The 13,643-nt window shown below is 43.2% G+C and overlaps 1 protein-coding gene and 1 long non-coding RNA gene across 2 annotated transcripts in view; both read right to left on the bottom strand.

Annotated features, from left to right (window-relative positions):
- ME3 (malic enzyme 3) overlaps positions 1–13,179 on the bottom strand; it is a 117,023-nt gene extending 103,844 nt beyond the window's left edge. Inside the window, exon 1 of the mRNA XM_041483661.1 lies at positions 12,842–13,179. Within this exon, the coding sequence (XP_041339595.1) occupies positions 12,842–13,015 (174 nt within the window). The 5' untranslated portion in view covers positions 13,016–13,179. The remainder of the gene's footprint in view (positions 1–12,841) is intronic.
- Positions 10,308–11,920, bottom strand: LOC121362287. The gene is made up of 2 exons (XR_005956488.1): positions 11,771–11,920; positions 10,308–10,502 (listed from the first exon to the last, which is right to left on the bottom strand). It is a non-coding gene; the product is annotated as an uncharacterized LOC121362287 (long non-coding RNA).
- Positions 13,180–13,643: the final 464 nt, after the last annotated feature.

The raw sequence follows: 13,643 nt of genomic DNA, 5'->3' as shown, positions 1-13,643 counted from the left end.
AGCTCTGAGGTCTATTCTCTCCTGTACAGGTATCTCAAGGCATTCACTCTGTTTCTGCCTAGATTTCCTGTTGGTGAAAAATGTTAGGATTTTGGCTGTTGCCCTGTGATTTCAGAAAGTCCAGGAGCTGGCTCAGAGCTTCAGCCTCACATGATGAATTAGTCTGCAAGTGGACAGTAAATCCAATCCATCCCAAATACGATCAGCCTCTGCATATGCAGACTATATGCAAAGGAGATGCTGGATGCCTAGAAGCCCCAGATACATGGCCCATCTCATCCAGAATGGAGATGAGGAATATGTACAATGCACAAAGTTTGTCCAGATGGTTTAGTAACCATGCCTACCACATGATCTGGAAACTCTCACATACTTGCAGCTCCTCAGCCCAAGCCTCAGCCTCACCCCTCTTAGCAGCATTCTTCTGCCTGGATAGGAAAATGCAGTGCTTCCCCAAAGTAAAGGCTTAAGCCTCTTTTCAAGAGACATAAAGTGCATTCCATAATTTAAAATTGATACAAATCTGAAAGTAAAGAGGCTGACAGTACTTCATGCCAATTTGGTTTGGGCCCTAAATCAGGGTTCATTGCAATCAGCTCAGCTTGGGAAAAATTTTCCAACACTAGGAAAATTAACACCAGTGATGAACTGACCAGGTGACTCTTTTATCAACAAGTTTCTGCCTCCTACAAGCACACTTAATACAGTGCTGCAGTTCAGAGAGTACATTATGATGGTGCAAATCAGACATTGAGAAAGACTTGAGAATGGTTCCAGCTGCTCACTGCGTCCTAGCAGATCTTTAGCCACATTCATCACTGCTCTTCCCTGCTCCAACACTGTGCCACATTTAAGCTCCTGTAAGATGTTCTAGTTATTCTCTGACAAAAAAAAAACAAAAAAACAAAAAAACAAAAAAAACCAAAAAAAAACAAAACCTGAAAAGTTAAAAGCATCTACTTTACTGAATTTGCTGTTTCTCAGGAAATACTAATTGAAAACTTCTTGCTCTGTGTTACAAATTGCAGCACAAATATTATGATTCTGTAAGTCAAACAAGATTAATATCCCTCTTTCCCTGCAGGAAATCCTAATAAATGCTACAAGGGTTTCCAGCTTTGCAGGAAGTGAAACTGCTGGACTCTCATACTCTTTTATATTTGGCTTCACTGGGAAACTCATTTTGCAACTCCATCAAATACCAGTTACATTCCTACAAGGAAAACAGTCCAGCTGCCAGTCCATAGGACATTCGACCTTGCAGAGAAACCTGAAAGGCACTTGTACAAAACAACGAGATCTGGTTACAGTTTCACTGTCACTGCCAATTCCATTAAAGCTTATCTTTAAAATGTAATGAGCTTTTTAAAAGTGGTCAACACTAAACTCATTTTACAGCAGCAGCCAGAGTCTCGCCGCTGCTTTCCAGCACCTTCCCATCACTTCCTTTCTATTTATATGAGAAATTACTTTGTTATCTTATAACTTCAAATACAGTTAACATGCTAAATACAAAACAATTACTTGCCCCTAGGAAGAGTGGCCCAGTTTCAGCAAGCATGAGTCATGCACTCATTCTGCTTTCGTAACCCCACTCCATTACCCTTGACCAGTGGACATTTGGAAGGTCACAGTTCAAAGGCACTTTTGTAAATTTTATTCAGCTACAAGAACTCTGCAGGACAGCTTCAAGTTCTCCAAGGCATCGCAGTTAGTGCCCTCGTTTTTCCTCCGGCAGGTCTTGTGAGTAAGTCCAGCTCTTCTTGCTGGCATGCCAGAGGACAGTTTTTGGCATTGGAAAGGCATCACTGAGTGGGTCACTCCAAAGCTCTTATGGAAGATGAATGAGTTTAGGCAGACCACACTAAAATAAAGAACACTAACATGCACTTTTGATTTTTAGGACACACAACTATGTGAGTAGTTGGAGTCTTCATGGGATTATCTATCAGTAGAAATTGGTATTATTAATAAATTCCATTTTTGCTTTTAGACTTTGGCTTAAACAATCAGTAAGCACAATTTTTTGCACATGCTTTCATTTTAATTACTATTTATTAACAGAGCAAGATGATGGCATTTGACAATCTACTACTTTTAACCTTCATAGTCTGTAATGAAAATGACCTTGTAACTTGAATGGTGCAGCTGCTTATTCCTAAATTAAAAAAGGCTCAGTGTAAAGTTGACTGAAGTCAACAGAAACACTCCCAATGACTTAAGCCTACGCTGCCCCTTAGAAACCAAAGAGCCATGCTCAGGCAGGGCTCTGCTGTTGCAAGCATTTTTCCCCCCAGACACAAGCCAGGAAAAGCTGCTGGCATCAGCACATGGAGTGAAAGGCACGTTCCACATCTCCTTCGAATAAATACTGCTGCACATCACAACCTGGGCAAGTTACCAAACCTAAGAGGAATCTGCTGCATGTGTGCAATGAGCAACAAATCACAGTGGTATGTGCACTGAAAATCCTTACAACTTGAGACAAAAAAAATTCTTTTATTTTACCTTTACCTTTGAACAGCTATTTCTGTGTTTGAATATAATTTACAAACTCGTGAGCCACCAACGACAGGTCAATTCACTAGTGAGTATGAAGTAGCTGAAACTGCAGAGTGAGCCTCTGTATCAAGACCAGCAGGGAATTCCACTTGGAAAGTTTTTGGTAAAGCTGCCTACCTGGAGCACATGGTCACCTCTATCACTACATTTTATGCCTTTCATACATCAAGCCACTGTATATGCCAGGCGTCGGGGAAAAGCAAAGTTTTCAATTCTTCTTCCCCATATCCTCATCACATCCTTATCAAGTATTTTGGGATCCTCTCCCACAAACTGTGTGTCTCTGGCCCAGAAAACACCTGAACTGCTAAGTTGTTCTAGTACAAGTGTCTTTCACACTTTTGCAACCATTGTACAATACTTTTCCCTAAAAGAGTCTGAATTCTGCTGGAATTCAGACTTTATGCACACTCCTCTACTGTATTACTTTCTCTTGCAGCAGTTTTGGGGTTTTTTGCTAGATTTTAAAGAGGTTTTGTCATAGAAAAATAAAAGCCAAAACAATGGAGATACAATGTTTAGATTTTTTTCTTCCCCAGTAGTCAGATTTAGCACTTCAGCAAACAGTTTTTGTTAATTTTCTCATTTAATGGCTAGATATAGAAGCCTTCATACAGTACTGGGGGAAAGAAGGGACTTGACCCTCCAGTAATTGTGATCAAGGAACCTGATTTTCAGAGGCAGTTGTTTTATCACAGAAATTAGCTAAAGACACAAGTGACAACATGAAGACATCAAATTCCCTGTGAGGAAGGAAATGGCTAAAAGGGAGAAGTTTTTTTTGGCTTGGGTGGTGGTAGGGTTTTTTGTTGGATTTTTCTTTCTTTGTTTATTGGACCAAGTAATCTGGCTGGGGATATGAAAAAATAGTCACTAGAAGAAGGGCTACAAACATGAAAATCCCTGGACTTACTTCTCCCCTTTCCCCCTACCTCTAAATCATTAGGCACAATAAAACAGATTATCTCTTGCTCCAGCCTCTGCCCTGCTTACCTGCTTAGACCATCTTAACAACAGAAACCCTTAATAATCTGGACACTTCAAAAAATAACAGGATTTGGCAGTTTAATCCATTCTCTCATTTATAATAATCACAAATAATGCAAATATAATGAAATCACCTGCAGGTTTTACATCAAACCATTCAAATGAAGATTAAACAGAATTTAATAGTTTCCATAATGAATTTAACCACTAGGCAAAGTGACAAATCCATTGGCCCAGCCAAAGAGAAAATGTTCAAGACATCTTGTCCAGGAGAGCATAGCACTGTTGGGTTTTGAAATAACCTATTTTTTCCAGTATTTAGAAACACAATGAAGTCTTAACTACATGTTTTATGAGGCTGAACACAGCTAATACATATGGACCTATTATAAAACAGACTTAGCATTTTTTAAGCTAGACATACAGAATAGAATTCTCTAAGGTGTGGAGCTAATCTTTTTTTATATATACACTAGAGAAAGGTACTGAAAATCTCTTTCAGTTCTGTGGGTCCACATGTTGAAAAAGGTTATGTGTGCAACAGAGAGCTGCAAAGTAGAAAATGTTGATATGCAGAAAACTTTTGCATTTGCCTTATTTTCTTTGTCAGAACCATAGTCTGCTCAGTTCCTGTCTTAGTTTTGTGTTTGGCAGCTGCAGAACTATAAAAAGCTCTGCCATTTAAAACATTTTTAGAAGAAAGATATTGTATTAGGCTGACACTACAGAAGTCATTTGTCAAAATGTCACATTGTCTGGGGAGACAGATAACAAGTGTCACCCCTGGGCCTCAAAGAGGAGGTTAAAAAATTAAAAACGTGCTCATCATCTCCACTAGAGCACATTCTAAACTGAAAGTAGTCATGTTTGCTGTTGTACTAAGCCTTCTATTGAAAGACAGGGAATTTCAGCAGTGTTTATTCTCCCCCAAGGACCAAGGCCTGTCTGACCTGCTTACAACAGCTCTAAAGCTAAGTCTGTCCCAAAAGAATTTATTTGGGTAAGTGCTACAATAGGCTGCTCAAGGTTTGGTAGCAGGTCTGTATTTCAGTGAGAAAAAGACAAAAAAATAAGTAACAGAGGAAAAGAAAGAGACAAAGAAAAACCCAAACCAACAAAAAAACCTAAAGATCCCCCAGAAAAATAAGACTATCTATAGAACTGCATGCCATTTAATTAACAGAGAGGTAGAGGCAAGGCTTCTCCTGTTCAGGGCAGCATCCAGCTTTCAGCTACAGCTGCCATGTGCATTGGCAGCTTCCCTATCAAACTCGAGGCCCAACCTCTGCCAGAGCCTCAGTGCTAGAAATGACAGAGTCCTGCCCACATGGGAGTACGTGGTGGCAGGGGCTCTCTTTGAAGTGAAGAATGAGTAAAACACCTAAAGTACAGGAGAGCTGCCAAAAGGTATGTTTGAACAGTATGTCCCATCAGCCAGGCAAGTGAGGCAGGGCAGGAAGGTAGATGAGCATCATTTACAGCAAGTCAGAAAAGAAAACTATCCCAAAGTCCTGAAGGGGCCTAAATACTATAAAAAATTGCAACTGTCCCACCTTCAGCAAAAGATATCAAGAAAGCACAGTTATTCATTAAAGAACAACCTTTCCTTTCTCATCTCTGAATGAAGGTCAGTAACAGCACCAGTTCTGGAGGTGACTGCTGCAGAAGCAAAGAGGAATTCAATTTGCATTGCCTTCATCAGCAGAACTTAATGCAGTAAAAAAAGAGGCAGTCTAGGAGCTTTTAGAGTGTGTGGAGGACAACATTTTGTCGCAGCTGATGAGTGAGCCCACCAGGGGAGGGACTACTTAGATCTGCTGTTTGCAAATAGAGATGGGCTGGTGGGAGATGTGGTGGTTGGAGGCCACTTGGGGCACAGTGATATGAAATTATAAAGTTCTTGATATCTGGTGAAATCAGGAGGAACATCAATAAGACTTTTACATTGGACTTCCAGAGGGCAGACTTTGGCCTATTTAAGCGACTTATTCAGAGAGTTCCTTGGGAAGCAGCCCTTAAAAACAAAGGAGACCAGGAAAGGTGGGCATGCCTCAAAACAGAGATCCTGAGGGCACAGGAATAGACTGTCCCTGTGTGCCGAAAAATGAGTCAGTGAGGCAAACATCCAGCCTGAATGGGCAAGGAGGTTTTGAGAGAATTTAGGAATAAAAAGAGGATGTATCATCTTTGGAAGGAGGGTCAGGTCTCTCAGGAAGTATTTAAGGGGGTTGCTAGGGCACGCAGGAAAAAATTTAGGGAGGCCAAAGCTCAATTTGTACTTAATTTGGCAACTTTTGTAAAGGAAAATAAAAAATGTTTTTACAAATACATTAATAGCAAAAGGAAGGGTAAGACTAACCTTTGTTCTCTATTGGATGAGGGACGGAACTTAGCAACTGCAGATGAGGAGAAGGCAGAAGTGCTTAATGCCTTCTTTGCCACAGTCTTTAGCGGGAAGATGGCTTGTCCTCCTGGGTTGGTAGATGGTGTCAGGGAGCAGAATGGTTCCCCTGCTATGCAGGAGGAGGCAGTCAGAGAACTGCTGCGCTGCTTGGATGTTCATAAATCTTTGGGACCACATGGGATCCAACCTCAGTTTGGGAAGGATGTTGAGACACTTGAGCACATCCAGAGGAGGTAATGAGGCTGGAGAGGGACTTGGAACACAAACGCTGTGAGGAACGACTGAGGCAGCTGGGGGTGTTTAGCCTGGAGAAAAGGAGACCCAGAAGTGACCTTATCACTCTCTACAACTCCCTGAAAGCTGGTTGTAGCCAGGTGGGGGTTGGTCTCTTTCTCCAGGAAGGAACTGACAGAATAAGAGGGCACAGTCTTAAGCCGGACCATGGGAAATATGGGTTGGATATTAGGAAAAAGTTTTTTACAGAAAGAGTGATCAAGTACTGGAATTGTCTGCCTATGGAGGTGGTGGTGTCACCATCCTGAGATGTGTTTAAAAAAGGACTGGATGTGGCACTCGGTGCCATGGTTTAGTTGAGGTGTTAGGGCATGGGTTGGACTTGATGATCTTGTACATCTCTTCCAACCTAGTGATTCTGTAATCCAAAATCAAGTCAAATGGAATTAGCTCTAGGTCCAGTTTTGTCTAACAAATGCCAGATGTAACACATCAAAATAAAAAACTCAGGAGTCAAAATCTGCCACACAGCATTACAAGGCTGCCAGATCCATCTCTAGTGGGTACACTACTGCACATCCAAACCATGTGAAAGCAAAACCCAGCCACAGACTATAGATCTTCACTTCATCTTGGGGGTCAGCACTGCCTTTCAGCACCTTCAGCTGAATCATCACTAATTCTGATGAGCACTGATGACTCATCTCATCACAGAGCAGCACAGTTCTCTGACATCAGTGACATTGTATGTTGTGCTGCTTACGAGGGACAAGGCTTGGAGTGTGCCGAGGTCAGTGGAGCACATACGGTTCACCTCACACATAATATCCTCAGTCTTCCTGACAACATCTACAGTGTTTCCAAAGTAATCAACTAGTAGCTTACCCCATATTTCACTAGATGCAAGGAATAGGAATGTGAACAACCTGCAATATTCAGCACTACATCCATTCTAACTGCAACAATATCAATTTTCATATTCTTCACCAAAGAATTTGTGTTACTTAAGTGCAAATTTTATTCAAGTGCCCGAAAAGCTTAACCTATGCTATGAAACCAGAGCTACATTCATTCTTGGCTCTGCCTTACCAAAACATGCCTGATGTAAGGATTAAGGCGTCTCCAAAAGAAAGGGCATGATAAAAAGAAAGCAACATAAGCAGCTGCCAAACTGATGAATTTCCTCAACTTAAAGGCAGTTTTAAAGGTATTTTTACAACATTTTCAGAAAACAGAAAGAAGCGTTTTGTTCCAAAACCAATTTATTTTTATTAAAATCTTACACTGAGTGCAAGCATAAACTCAGCACTTATAAAAGCTGCCCAACCAATGCTTCCAAGATCTCTCAATCTCATTTATAAGGGCTGAAGGGAAAACAAGGACCAACATATTACCGGATTAGTACAGCATACAGGCAAGGTCTGCATCAGCACCCCTCTCACCCTCACAGCAACAGATATCCTATGCACTTCCAAGCTTTTCCATGGGAACGCTACTCCCAAAGCATTAGCAGCATCTCAAAGGGGAGAGTAACAGTGTTGGCAAGAGGTTATGCAGGCAGACAGGAAGGCAGATGGCTTCTTGGTTTGGCTATGATAAGAGAGATGAACTGGAATCCAGGCTCGGGGAGTAAAGGGACTTTTGCAGGCTGCTGCTAATACCAGAAGGACCAACAGATTTAGTTTGGGCTCAGTCTGCTGACCACACCATAACAACAAGTTCTTTGGCACCAAAATATTAGGAAAGGTCCTTGCCAAAAGACAGTCTGGCCTCAGAAAAATATATGACTGACACTAAAATCAAGCAAATAAAAATGAAAGTTGACGTGCCAGGATGATGGCCAAAACACATCTAACTGAGCAATCGTATTTCCAGAACACCACCACATTTGCCAAAATATTTGGCCAAAGCTCACCTCCATGGAGTTTGTTTCCAATTGAAGTCAGGAGGATACATGCACCTTGGCTTGACTAATGAAGCACAAACATGTAAAGAGCCTCTCTGCTCCGGGCACCATCGAAGGTTCATCACGATGCACAGTGCTCCAGCTCACTCACATTTCTACTCTAGAGTATTTAGAAGCTGATTTTACAAAACATCATCTCTCAGCTATAGTTTTACTTGGGTCTAAAGTTGCAGGGTTTGGCTATGCAAGTGTCTTGTTTGATATCCCTAGAAACTCAATGGTACCATCAGGTCACTTCATGTACATGAGCATCCTGTCTCCTGCAGCAGCCACAAGCCTTAAGAAGAGTAAATAACGCAGGTTAATAGGATACTCTTCCACTGCACTCTCCCATCTTTTCACCATTTTCAGTTTGGAGACTTTCTAAGCCAGGTGTTTTTTTAAAGTGTTTAATAACCCCCAGTGGATTTTTTTCCCTAAATTAACTTGTCCAGTCTAAAATGTGCCCCCCCAACTTTGCTAAAATAGTTTTGGGCTCCTGAAAAAATATGAGGGGAACCTCTAAACTCTGCCCGCCTCATATTCTTCCTTTGCAAAACATGAACAGATGGTAAGTTAACAAATGCTGGAATGCACATATTAAAGCCCCATGCATCACTCAGCTGTTATGGATCTATCCAAACCTAAAGCTAGCCAACTGAAAACTCCAGCTGCAAGAGAAACTCCAGTTGTAAGAACTCAGTCCTGTGGATTTAGAGAGATTCACTACTTTGAAAACAGAATTCTGCCTCGATTTGATCTTGCCAACTAATTTCAGACACACTGCTCTTGTGCTCAGTACTATTTCTTTTAAAATCAAATCATTTTACAAATCCACCTAATTTTAGCTGTTTCACCACAGCTGCCAAGTGCAGCCGTGTGCAAGATCACATGATTTGTTTCTCAGCTGCAGTGGCAAATTACTGACACTGTTCAAAGAACCCTCAGTTAGCTCAATTTCAATCCCTGCAAAGCTGAAGGACAAACAACCTTTCTGCATTTTAATCATGTATACAGCAGTACATTCAAAAAATGCTGCAGAAACCTACAGCAGTTCTTTAAGGTTTGATTCTTACAGATCTAGACTAGTAATTTTGTTTTGTTGGGGATTTTTTTTTGGCAATTCATCATGACATTCCATGAAAAACAATGGAGAACATGCATGCACATCAGAGGAGTAGAGAGTATTACCAGATGTACCGAGAGACCACAAAGTCAGATCCTTGCATTGCACTTGCAGGAAAGTTTAATGGATTATCTTAACCCTTCAAATAGGGCAATATCCTGCCACTCTGAAAACAAACTGTGACCTCCAGTGCTGCATCTGTTTGTGATGGCAGATCTCCAAGCAGGCATGATTTATCTCAAAATTAGAACTTCCAGAAAAATGCAAGAAGTGTCATCAGCCTTCCAGTCAGATGTCATGAGCAAAGTTACAGTCAGTTTTGGACACAATAAGATTTTTGAGTCCCTGCAGGTGTGTGGTCGAGCTAGGGATTGTCCAGCTCAGCCTGTGTTTGTTCAAATACAAAAAAAGGCATATGAATTTGACAGAGTCCCTAGAAAAACTGGGAATCATAAAAGGCACATCTGAGATGAACAGAACTGCACAAATCTTAAGAACTGACAGCAGTGTCAGAGAGAACAGGACATGGACTTGACCACACCAAACACACGGCAGCTTTGATACACAAGGTAGTTGGTAAGGGAAGCCCCATCTTTCCTCCCAGGCTCTGAGCACTGAATCAGCTTTTTCACAAGGCTGAGGTCCCACAGTAAAAGAGACTTCTTTCTGTCCAAGCAAGTCCAGTTTGCATTGGATTACCACAGAACACTCTTACCAGTGCTCTGCGTTATCCGACATTATTAACATTTCTAGGTTTTCCGATTTTGCGGTGTTCGAGGTCTAGAAAAGAATTTCTTCATGAAGCACTTCATAAAAACATGTGACAAGTTCTTCTTCACCCTCTTCTTATTTCTGAGACTCCTCAGACAAATAACAACAATTGCTATTGCCTTTTAAAGCTGCAAGTACCTCTCACAAGAATGCTGATGTTTCCCAAGTCCTGTCCTTGGATTAAACATGGACTGTCACACTTCACAACTCAAGGAAGAACAGTATTTGAATATCACAGTAGTAAGAAATGTAGCTCACAGTAAACAAAGAACAAAGGGAAGAAACAACTGCCAATTTATTAAATCCATAAATAGCTTTTGGATTTATTTTTCTTCTTCTTCTCAGGCACCTTTGGAAACCAGGGGAACTTCTCAGAGGACAGCCTGCTATCACTTTTACTAATATTTAGGATATTACAGAGGACCTGCCAGCAGCGGATTTTGAGTCTGCTTCTTCTTCAAAGCACCTTCAACCTAGTAAGCAAGCAAAAACTTGGATCAATAACCTCAGACTGTAAATCTGTCTGCAATTCTGCTGAAGGGACAGTGTTCTTCATTGAATAAATACCACACACTTCACAGCTTCAGACTGACAGCTGAAACTTCATCCAAAACCTATAAAACAGACATGGTATTGAATAAAGCAGCAAAATACTTGCTGCCCAAAGTCTCACTTCTGAACATTTTTTTTTTTTGAGGTTCTTGGAGAGATGCAAGGACTATTCCCTGCAGAGCTGCTTGCAATCAGTTGAAAATTTAGATTAAAGTGAGATCCACTGCAGAAAAACAGCAATAACCCCATGCCTGCATTTAGTTACCGAAGGGGTAAAGAGTAATTGCAATGTGAGGAGAGTACAACAGCTGAAAACCTACCTAAATTAAGGATCCCTAATTTTGATTTACACTGCTGCAGCACAGCAGACCAAAGGGCCACCAATCCCACACTGACAACACATGAACTGCCTGAAAAACACTGTTTCAGCTGAACACAGGTAATTCTTCAGAGGCTACAATGAACTGCTAAGAGCCACAGAGAAATGGAAAGCCTGTTTAGAAAAGTCTGGAAAGAGGTCATGAGTGTTTGGTAATGATGGGTTACCTGGGTGCATACACAAGCAGCCCTTATCTCTCACCACAGATGTAAGCCATCTCTGTCTTGACTTGGATGCTGTGCAGACGATTTATCTCGGTGACTGAGAAACGCAGCAAACAGCAAACACACAGGCTGGAGAACCAGCTGGGAGACTTCTCATGGCCAATTAAACACGGCACACTACAGTACATTTTTCCTTTAACAGGAACAGTTTTCTACCCTTCTCTCCACATGGACAAAAATTCCATTTAAATGTCAAGAAAAATACCTTGTTTCACTGGGAGGAGGGAAAACACTCAAGAAAAGCCTCAGTTCTGAGAAGTATAAAACAGGACATTAAGTAGTTAAAAATCTACTCTTTCATCAGCCAAACTCAACTGTTTGTGTGTTATTATTGCATTACACAGAGGAAAGGTCAAAGCATTAATTTTTCAGTTCAAATCAGTATATGCAAGAAAACAAGAAACATTAGCTATGTCACTCTTTGTAACTACCATGAAGCACCCATCAAAACCTCTTAATGCCGACAAATTACTGTTATTTATTACCTAGTTGGCAGTCCCTTTTCTCTTCAGCCTTACACACAGGCACTATACAATGATTCAAACCAGACTGCTTATCAAGTTGTTGCATATTCAGTAATACCCACTGTCAGTAATATTCAATGTCATCGCATGCCTTGGTCCTTTGGGATTCATCTCTATGGATGCTGAAATGGTACCAGAAGATGCAGCTCATCCTACACAAAGCTAAAGAGGTCATCCAAAGGGTCTCCAGTCTGGAAGACGACATAGGAGGCTCATGGACTGGATAACTGTGTACCAAGCATATGACAAGTCATAGCCCAATCAATCAATCAATCAATTTCAATACCATGTTTATTTAATAATGCTCATTTTAGGTAAATAATGCACCTGTAGTTATTTCTAGTAACATTAACAGGAGAAAGTAGAACCCAACATTATTGAGTCTGACATATTAGATCCCAATATTGGCACCCAGATTATTTTTTTCTCTTCAAATTATGAAAAGCAGTGTAGAGTTAAGTTACAGAGTCTCACTTCACATGCTCTGTAGACTTCACTCAAAACTTTCTCCAAAAGCATTTTTTATTCTTATTATAACTGTATTATTAACGTTTCCACAGTATTGATGATAAACACATCTTCAGCCTGGCGAGATGTTGCTTTGGTAGTGGAGCACACACAGCTATGGATATGCTATGAAAGGAAGAGTGAAAACAAGAACAGCCACACATGCTTGTTTCATCATGAAGGTGTAAATGACCCATTTCATAGCTATATGCATTTTAAAAAGTTAAGAAAAAAATATATATAACTCAGATTTTGGTATTGGACTTTAAAGAGAAGTTGTATTTTCTCCATCCCAATTTTTGTGCTTTCAGGCAAACAGCTTCAGTTCCCAGGCAAGGTCACTTCTGCCCTACCCAGGCTCTGTCCGTGCCACTGCGGCAGCAGGACAGCGGTCAGGGGGAGGCAGGTGCCCGACTCCACAGGAGGCCGCAGCACCGAGCCAGCCGCTGGGCACCCATCACACATCCCGTGCTCCTTTCAGCTCAACCCACGGCCGCTCCCCCTCCCCAGCGTTTCACCCCTTTGGGACCGTCCCCAGGGAGCGATCCGGGCCTTCCCCACGTCCGCCGCCCTGCCCGAGGCCCGGGCCCGCACGCCCCTGCAGCACCCCGGCCAAAGGCACCCACCTTGTTGAGGTGGGGGTTCCTGGTGATGTCGTAGCCTCGCTTCTTGATGGCCGGGGCGGCGCCCCCCGCCTGGCTGCTGCGGGCCCGGGTGATGGCGAGCAGGAGCGGCCCCCGGCCGGCCGCCACCATCGGCAGCAGGCGGCGGGCGCAGACCCCGCCGCACACCGGCACCATCGCCGCGCCGCCCCTGCCACAGGCAGCCCGGCGGGGCTGGGCGGGCGCGGCCCGGCCCGGCCCAGGCGTGCCCTGCCCAGGTGAGCCCGGCGCGGCGCACCCGCCGAAGCGAAAGGAAACCCAGGAAGGAGATCCCGCCGCAACCCCGCGGCGGCGGCCGCCCCTCCTCCGTTACCTGTTAAGGCTCAGCCGCCGGCGGCGGGGAGGGGGAGCCGGCCCGGGCCCGCCCCCGCCGGGGACAGCGGCACGCCCGCCCGGGACCCGGCGGGGGCAGCGGGGCTGCCCGGCCGCGGCCCTGCGGTGCTCTGCCCGCTGTGCCCGCGCTGTGCCCGCGCTGTGCCCGCGCTGTGCCCGCGCTGTGCCCGCGCTGTGCCCGTGAGCCGCGATAAAGGCGGCGGGTGGGCGCCACAGCGCCTGGGGACCCTGGACAAGGACACGGGACCTTAGCGGGACACGGAGCAGGGCAGCGGAGCAGAGCCACTCGGAGGAGTTGTTAGTGCTTAAGGAGCATCTTCAAAGAACTTTTCAGTGCAGGAGTGTGAATAACCGTGGTTGGTTAGGAATTTCAAGCCGCATATAATCCATAAATTGCCTATGTGAAATTTATATACACCGTATATTGTACGTA

This window comes from Pyrgilauda ruficollis, unplaced genomic scaffold (assembly GCF_017590135.1).
Source record: "Pyrgilauda ruficollis isolate IOZ18807 unplaced genomic scaffold, ASM1759013v1 scaffold60, whole genome shotgun sequence".
Lineage (NCBI taxonomy): Eukaryota > Metazoa > Chordata > Aves > Passeriformes > Passeridae > Pyrgilauda > Pyrgilauda ruficollis.
The sequence above is the reverse complement of the archived record's forward strand: the minus strand, read 5'-3'. Positions and strand labels throughout refer to the sequence as shown.